The 9,938-nt window shown below is 36.8% G+C and overlaps 1 protein-coding gene across 1 annotated transcript in view; it reads left to right on the top strand.

Annotated features, from left to right (window-relative positions):
- The window catches only part of LOC122568774 (lachesin-like), a 61,987-nt gene extending 57,466 nt beyond the window's left edge, over positions 1-4,521 (top strand). The window contains exons 10-11 of the mRNA XM_043728924.1: positions 2,217-2,384; positions 4,226-4,521. Of these exons, the coding sequence (XP_043584859.1) occupies positions 2,217-2,384; positions 4,226-4,521 (464 nt within the window). The remainder of the gene's footprint in view (positions 1-2,216; positions 2,385-4,225) is intronic.
- Positions 4,522-9,938: the final 5,417 nt, after the last annotated feature.

The raw sequence follows: 9,938 nt of genomic DNA, 5'->3' as shown, positions 1-9,938 counted from the left end.
CATAATCGAAAAAACAAAAAACAATAAAGCACCTGGAATAGACCTAATCAATGGCAAAATCTTGAAAAACCTTCCTCCAAAAGCGATACGACTAATGACAATAATATACAATGCAATACTAAGAATCCAATACTATCCTAAACTATGGAAACTAGCACAGATCATAATGCTACCTAAACCAGGCAAAGACCCACACCAAATAGCATCTTACAGATCAATATCGCTACTTCCTGTGTTTTCCAAAATATTAGAAGAAATAATGTACGTCCGCCTAAAACCAATAACAGAGAAGGAAAAATTAATACCAGATCACCAATTTGGATTCAGAAACAAACACTCCACGATGGTGCAAATGCACAGGCTCATTAATGAAATAATTAGAAAACAAACAAGACTGTACAGCCCTCTTTATGGACATCGAGAAAGCATTTGACAAAATAAACCATGAAAGTCTGCTACAAACAATCAGAAAACAATTCCCGGAGCAAACATACCAATTAATAAAATCCTACTTAAGCAGCAGAACCTTCGTAATAAAAATCAAGGACACATACTCTGAAATTAAAGACATCAAGGCTGGGGTCCCGCAAGGACCAATACTATACACATTATACACGGCCAACATACCAACATCTAACAGTAGCAAAATACTGACATTCGCGGACGACACAGCTGTACTAGTCAGGCACACTAACCCAGAAACAGCAGTCACAGCACTAGAAGAACACATCACAAGAATAGAAAAGTGGCTGCAAGTTAAACAAATAAAAGCAAACCCCAACAAATGCAACCATATTACATTCACATTGCGAAAACAGACGCCACCAAACATCCTACTGAACGGCACGCACATAACACAAACAAGACAAGTCAAATACCTAGGACTCCACATAGATACACAACTCACATGGAAACAGCATATTAAATCAATAATAGACAAAATACAGACAACAAGGAGACAAATGCATTGGCTAACAAGTCGAAAATCCAAACTAAGCATAGAAAATAAACTAGAAATATATAAAACAATTATAAAACCAATCTGGACATACGGAATACCATTATGGGGGACAGCAGCAATGAGTCATATAAACAAAATAGAGACATTGCAAGCAAAAATTCTTAGAACAGTAATAAGCGCCCCATGGTACGTTAGAAATGAGGATATTCGGAAGGACCTGGGAATACCAACGGTCAAGGAGGAGGTTAGCAGATGCGCGGAAAGGTACAGATTAAGAATAGCAACACACCCAAACCGGCTGGTTGCGGAAACGACTAACACAAGCATAGAAAGAAGACTAAAAAGGAAACCCCCAGCAGATCTCACAAAGGATGTAACCTAACAAACACGAATATGGTACCCCGGTGGGGGTAACCATCCACGTGCTATGTATATTTAAGTTATAATATTTTACCAAACGTCCCACTGGACAAATTGTAAAATTACAATAAATAACATAAAAAAAACTTACGGTTACGGTTCCTTCTGTAGTGAAAATTATTTAAATTTATTAATGCTAGCAGTAACTACTCAGTAGTTATCATTATTCGTAAATTCCATATTTTTAAAACTCTCTTTGGACGTTCGCACTAATTTTTCAAGAGAAAACCTTTCTTGCCTCTATTATTTTTATATGCATCTCAAGTGTCATGTCATTGACAAATGACAAAGTAAACCAACAATTTCATCAAGTTCAGTATAGGTTTTTGTCGCGTATTGAAACATAAACAGAACTTACTGTTGAGAATTCGTATCGATTGCCATTGATATTCGCACAGTTTTTTTTTTTTTTTTTTTTTTTTTGTAAATGAGCTATATCGTAAATAGAAATAAACCTCAAGATAGATTTCGTGTGGACGATGAACAATAAAGACCCGACAATGATTCGGAGAATGCGTAAATAGACAGATTATAGTGCATGGTATCTTGTTGCGCATGGTAACAGTCTGCCCAGTAGGATCATGAGATTTACTTCATTCTTATCTTATTGTTAAATAGGTTATGGATTAGATTAACAGGTTTATTTATCATATTGTATATGCATAACTTGTAATGAATGAAAATATGCGACCTACAGACTGCATCGCATGCGATCCGTCAGCATGTCCCTGTTAACATTTCTAGAATATGATTACGATACTACGCTTACTATGAGTAATATATTTTCTTCGGATTGAAATTATAGTTAAATACAATATAAAAATTGTTTCTATAGCGATGATAATATCGAGCCAACAACATGACGTGCAAATAATTGAAAAATCAAGGTTCGAGGTCCAGATGGTGTTAACAATTCGCAATTTACAAAAAGACAACGTGGGTACTTACAAGTGTATGGCGAAAAATTCTCTTGGTGACGTTGAGAGCAGTATTCGATTGTATAGTAAGTATGATTTAGAATTACATATCTATCTCCAATCAATTTTGTAAATAGCTATAGTTTCGTATACACGTATTAAAATTCATATTTTATTTATATTGTATTATTCTTTTATCGCCATTTTTTTAGATGTCGTTCTCTGCTCTTCTTTATCCTTGGTTTTACTTACCTTTTTCTCTTTCAACTATCGTTTTCAAATTTTTAACCTAACAAAAAATGTGCTAATGTGCATTAATGTGCGCTAATGTACGAAAACGTCCCCTTTTGAAATTATAGCCACGGTTAGATTGCTTATGGCATGACTTTTGTATTCCCTTTAACAGTAGTAATTCTACCTTCGATAAATCATGAAATATAGCTGTGCATATACTACATACATATACGAGAGCAAATGAAATTTATAAAACAAAAGCTGTGTATTTCCAAGAAAGATAAATAAATCTAAGAACAAATACTTAATTACGAGCCGAAAATTAACGACACAACGACAATAACTATGGTCGTCGACCTGACGATAAGTAACGAGATAAGATGAATAATCAGTTACATTCGAAAAGCCTCGCATTACACGGGTCCAGCTGAAAGAATCGTCAAGTATCAAATAAAATAGGGCTTATTCGATTGATAGTTGTAACGCTCAACACCGGACATTCATCTCCGATCTGGAATTATTTCACGGCTAATACGAGCAGCCTAGGCGACGAATCTTTCCGGAAATTCCGAGTGGAAATTGTTCTTGCCCGGCTGCATCTTGGATAAAAGACTGATCGCAGTGTGATAGAAGGCATTTCTCTCGAACATGTATCGAACACGCTCACGTTTACAAGCATCTTCACTTTGCCACGGAATCCTCCAGAGGATTTTCCCTCTGATAGCGTTCGGCTTCTTTCGGTCAATCCTCATTTTTTTACATACGACCTGGGGATCTTCGGTGCACTTCGGTTCAAGGATCTCGCACGACTTTGTCCTTCATAAATCGTTGTGAGAGCCTCTCACGTTTTAGGAATCAATGTTGTTCCGTAATATAGGGATTTATCTACTACTTTTCGTAGCACACAGCATACTGCAGCGTGTGGGTTTTCCTTTCTCATGAGAACATCGCCGAGGACTCACTGCCACCATTCTCAATGCGTAAACTTGTTATTCAATTTGAGTAGAGTAATTTTAATTAGTGTACAACATTTTTAATTAGTCAAAGATTCTTTAAGAATTTCACTCAGCTAGAACTAAGGCACTTTCTTCTTGCCAGCCCTATATAAAATTTCGGTTCTCTCTGCAATTAATAAACCAAAAAATTATTCTATTTATCCACGGTTAAACTTTATATTGGTCTTGTTTCTAATTTTGTTATGAAAATTACTGATTTCTTGTTGTAGTTGTTTTCGCCGATGAAACGAATGTCTTTAACAACAAATCAGTGAACTTTTATTATTGTGTACAGAATATTTGATTGAAATATTACAAAAAAATTCGATATCTAATTACTTCAGTTATCGGTCACGTTAAAGTAAAAGAAATTTTCTGCACGTTATTTACGTGTACCGAATATTAGGATGATTAATAATAAATCTATCAAAACCTCGTTATTAACTAGTATTAGCTGAAAACATAAATTTATCATTCTAGGAAAGATAAACTTTATTCCATCTATTCTATTTATTCTATCTAGACAAATTTTCGCTGCCTAAATTATCTGGAAAAAAATATACCAGAACTGTTCATTCTAAAAATTTTAGGTTCTTACGCTTGATAGAATTCGGAAGAAGGTAACACTATTTCTCTCTCTGAATATTACTTTATAAAAAGTAGTAAATGTGGAATGACCTTTCTCTCATTTATTACAGAAATTTCAGGCCCTGCGAAAGCTCAAACAGCCGCTCGGCCATCTGTTTACGACGAAGAAGATGAAACTGTCTATGGTTCGGCACAAATTGAGAAAATCGAAAACAAGCTTCTATCTGTGGATAACACGATCAATGGATATGTAGAGTATCCATCGGTTGCAACTTCAATGCCGACTGTAAGGATCGGTAAGAAGAGGCAAACGATCGGTGCGAATTCCAACGCGGATCATCGCCGACAAGCCTCTGATCTCCTTATCGTCCTAATGCTCATTATCGGTCATCAGAAATGTCAGTGAACAAACGGTCTGATAAAGGTTTGGAAAATCTGCTGCTATTATACATATATCCAAATCGTAACAATTCGTAAGAAAGGATTGATGTACGGCGTGTTTTATATATCGGTTAACTCTGTACAGATCGAGCCTGTATTCACATTCTACGAAGACTTATTCATTTAGATCAAAAGAAAAGTACACATGCTGTAACGAATAAGAACCAGAAACTAAGAAACTAAGAAATTGTCAACAAGAATTTTTTTTAAGATATGAGACGAATTTATATTAAAATTGTCTGCTCAAAAGGAATCTCCTATAAAGGAAAGGAGATATTGGTACTAATAGCGTAAGCTTTATTTATCGAAGTTATCGAATCGTTTCGAAGTTATAACTCAAGTTATAATAAAATATACATACTTTTTAATTAAAAAATACATTGTACGTATACCGCTTGAAATTTCCATCACGAGGTTTATATAATATATCCTTTTGAAGTAAAAATATTTGATAGGAAATGGTAGGCAATTTAGTAGCCAATTAAATAGTAAACAAATGTTTTCAAACATCTTTTATAATTATTTTTAAGAGCAGGATAATAGTTTTACTGTGGTGTTATAAAATCCTGAAGAATATATCAACAAAAACCGTGTAACTGATTAAGGTTGTAACTGATGCTTGACAAATTATTTCTGAAATATGCTCATAATTGAACTATATTTTCATAATTTTTTAATCAATAATCCATATATACTTCTACGTAAGTAAACTTTAGCGTAAAAGAATGCGTTCCGTATCCTAAAATTGAAAGGGTCATATTTTTCTTTTTTCGCTTCTTTTCTTTGAAGTTAAATATTCTATTCATACCCATTAAATGTTCACACCAATTCATGCAACTCAAACAAGCAAGTGTAATTATCCTAAAGTACTGCGCAACGGGCCATTGTCATAAGACCCACGCTTTAATACTCGCGGATTAAAATTTACATTTTAGGTAAAAATCTAAAACAATTTTAATTTCTAATCATACATCTCCTACAAAAGAAGATTCGTGAAGCCAAGAAAAGATATTTTCTGTCATAAAATGATATGTATATCGTTTTACTTATACGTGACTAGTAATGGACGAAAGGTTTACAAAACTCGTATTTTGACGTGATTGGCATAATGCATTCTATCCTATAAATATGATCTTGCCTTTTATTCTGTAAGATTGTTATGACTCCAACATTCCTTAACACGAAGAGAGAATGAGATTGAATTAACTACCTTCCCCTCCCCCCTTTATTGTAGCTACTCCAGGATAAATGCAAAGGTGGACAATCTAACTTGAGCATATATACATATAAATATAATTCATATATGTATGTATGTATTACATAGGTACGTAATAGAGAAAACGAGAAATGTGATTTGCGAGCATATAGCGAAATGAGGTATTGAAGCTGCACTTCGAATTAAAAATAAATGGATAAAATATTTATATTATCAAAATTATTCCTGTTGTATGTGAATATGTTGTTTGTGTCGATCTAACATGCTTGATTATTCGTATCAATATGTATTTTGTTTCGTTTACTCGCTGAGAGAAAAGATGTGACACTTTTAGCCCTCTATAAGATCTACTACAGGGAATGTTATACATAAGTACACGATACGATTGCAGCGCGAATGTTCAATAAAACTATTGGATGTATGTAAGTTGCAACCTCGTTTCCTACCTAGACGCACAATTTTACAAAAGAATATCTAGAACATTTATATAAACTTCGATACGATTTAATAGACGAAAATTTCTTTCCTAGACATTCCTGTTCTTTTGACAAATTAATACACGAAAATCGTAAAAGACTTTCTAGAGTTGTTGAAATTGATCCGACTTAAATTCAATACATCTAATGAAAATCTTGCACTTTTAACATATTTAGTTATAACTAATTGAAAAATTCATTTTGATCGCCTCTAACGCTCTCCGTTATCAATCCTTGTTATTCTATGCTCTGATTAAAGTCAATATCACATATAAATTGCTAATGAGAAAATTAGGAGTAATCCGATCGTATACGTTAACTTTGGAAGATGATCGAAAAAATATGAAACGATGATGTGAGAATAAGAAACTAAAGGAGGAACAATACAAAGAAGAACAGAAGAAGGTAAAAAATACAATCCTGGCAACATATAAACATAATCATACGCATATGAGACATATACGTTATATTCGCCAATTAAACAGCCACGTGTGTATTTACTTTTCAGTTTTAACGGCAATAAATTTGCATGACGTACATGTACATATTTTTGTACACGTATCTATGTACCATATACACATATGCTTGCATATGTACATACGTGTGCATACTGGCGCATCAGGGTAACTGAGATATCTCTATACAATTACCCATTACTATTCGAATACCTTTCGAAACAGAATAACTTTTTTAAAAATGGATCAAACGGCGTGATATTTGTTGGGAAGTTGAGAAAAGGATTAATTTACTAGATTACGTGTAAATAAAATTTTGAAAAAAGTACAATTGGTCGGAATGGCGAAGTAGAAAGTAAAGATCATCCTTTCTTATCTAGACATCTAATGAAAGTTTGAACAACATATTTTGAAGATTTATGACAGTTAAATACTAGATGCTGAAAATTTTATCGAAATCTGTTGACGTTGAAACAAGTGACAGGCACGGGAAGATGTAAAAACCTTTACATTTATTAGTTACAGCAGGAAAGTCATGAAAAACTGCGGTTCTTACAATTTTTAACCATTTGTAACTCATAGCAATGTTAAAACGTTTACTGATTCTGACGAAATTTTCAACATGTATATAACTGGCATAAATTTTCAAAATGTGTTCTATAAATTTTCATTGCGGGTCGAGATGAAAAAAGTTGGAAAAGGTGACCTTTACTCGTTTTTCTCGATTTTGATCATCTGTTATTTTTTCATAAATTTTTTTACATTGCATCTATGAAATTACTCCTAACTTCTAAAAAAGGCGCAAGCCGTTTGATTGTATTTTAAAAAAGTTAGGCGAAATTTAAGGAAATCTACTCTCTCTCCGATTTCCATTACTTTTAATATGTCGTAAAGTTCATTTTGAACAACTTTTCCCTGTACATATAACTGTCGATTGGTCATAGTTTCCGAGATATAAGCAAAGAGCTATCGATACCACTACAGAGAATTCTAATTATACTTATAATTGTCTAATTATATATGTCGGAGATGGAAGGACACTGGAGCCTCCCCTTTGGAACTGTGGGAAAATGCCGTAATATTGTAATCTAGATTCTACCATAACCGTAATTAAACAATTGTCGTCATTCAATCCGATTGCATTTATTCGAGACCTGTGATAGTGAACTTGGGCTCGAGGCGGCAACCAGTCGCCCAGCGTAGCCGCGGTCAAGGGATAAACGTTTATCTAAACAAAGGCATAGAGTAACCGTATAGCTCTCCTCGAAAAAAGTATAGCAGCGGCATGCGATAGTGAACACTCCAACGGATTCTGTCCCGTGGTCCGCTACACAAAGACCGCATTCTTTGGACAAGATGATTACCAGATGTCGATGCATCTCCACAGTTCATATTCAGCTAGCCTAAGGACCCGCTATAAATCTTAGAATTTATTTAGCTGAGGTCCGTCAAGCTGACAGATAGTCTTAGTCTTCGCAGCCCCTAAATCCGTCACCTACTGCGGAAAGATACGAGAAATCTTCTTTTCTCACGTACGACGCTTTCGCTAGCAACTCTCTCCCTCAAGGGTGGCTAGCATCCTTTCCTAACCACCGATATGGAAATTGACCAATTAACAGCAACGTCAATTTCCCTCACCTTTTGAACGAAGGCATCGCTCCACGAATCCGATGATCTCGTGCCCTTATACACACCCCGTCATAGTTTTCCTCTGTGGCATCATCGCGACGGAAAGTCATTCTTTCGTGCGATCTCAATGACGAGAAGGAATAACGTCTTTACGGTCAGTGAATATTTTACGAGTCGGACTTAGATTTTGTGAGAGCATACATCTATTATCCCGTTGACCTCGGATTCATTATCGAACCTAGGATCATTGTCATTAGCGTCTCGAGTATCTAATTACCACAGTTACTTGTGGATATCTGTAACAATCATATTTTCTCTAGCCAATATCTTTTCTATTGCATAACGACAATGTCTAATCACAACGAAGATTTGTTTCACGCCCTTAACTCCAACTCTAATCATAACGCTAACCCGACATATACATATATTTCTTTAGAATATGGACATTCGATAATGATATTAATTTAGGTATCATAGCATTTAGGTAAATGGTTTCGTGTAGATAAATGTTATACTACGTAGGGCAGAACAAAGAGCGATTTTGAAAACCGCGGGAAGCGTTCTGTTAAGATGGGAGGGAGTGGGATTGTTATCGGCCATGTTTCATGCCCATTAGCAGTTAATAGTAATAGCGCGGTGGACTTTTCAGTACCGTCTACGCTGTAAAAATGTTTTATCTAACAGTAGTTCTTACGAGCAGGCGTACCGTGCTTTCCGGAACTCTTTTAACATTGATCGGAATTGACCGCTGCTGTCTGTCTGTGCGATTAAGAACTGGATTGAGAACTTTGAAGAGGCTGGTATCGGCCAGCGCCTAATGTTTTTACTTGCCGGAGGACGAAGTGAACCAAACTCGCCTTGCCAAGGCGCGTCCATGGCCTCTGCCCTGTTTTCGCCTATTGATCCTCTCTGAATGGGAGCCTCGCTCTTTTTTCCATTTCGCAGTCTCCTTCCGGAGGACCACTTCATCACAAGTATTGTCATCTTTGGTAACGAGTGCTTTCCTTAGCGTAAATTTATCGCCATACCCCTTAATCGGCCCTCTTGCCAGCATCTTGGCCATCAACCACTGCTAACTCATAATTGGCCGAGCTGAGGGGTCGCTACTCCCTCCGGGCTTACACTCGGCCCCCGTGGGACCATTCTTAGTCATTGGTGGGACTATCTTGTGGATGTACCGCCACGTTTCTGCCGGTCGGTGACCTGCTAACCGCGCTCGGCAAACCCAGATGAGACTCACGTTAGCGGGAGCCGTAAGGTACAACGTACCCGGCAACATATCCCGACGGTCTCACCCTTCGCATCAGGATCGTGGGTGCGCTACTACCCAAGGCCGCTCTCCCGGCGACCTTCCCTGCGGTGTACATAGAGGACTCACGTAAGCGGGACGCTTGCCCCGACGGTCCTCCCTGGATGCGGGAACGTGGGTTTGCCAGCCCCCATAGACTCACATAAGCGAGTCTCCCCTGCGGGACCACCTGCTCACAGAAAGTGGCGACCGCCCTTCTACCAATCTCTTTCGTCAGCACTGCTCTAAACACCGCCGGCAGCGAGAGGTTCACTGCTATTTCCGCCGTGAGAGCGTGACGCGGCATCGGCCACGCCG

The sequence above is a fragment of the Bombus pyrosoma genome, linkage group LG6 (assembly GCF_014825855.1).
Source record: "Bombus pyrosoma isolate SC7728 linkage group LG6, ASM1482585v1, whole genome shotgun sequence".
Lineage (NCBI taxonomy): Eukaryota > Metazoa > Arthropoda > Insecta > Hymenoptera > Apidae > Bombus > Bombus pyrosoma.
The sequence above is the reverse complement of the archived record's forward strand: the minus strand, read 5'-3'. Positions and strand labels throughout refer to the sequence as shown.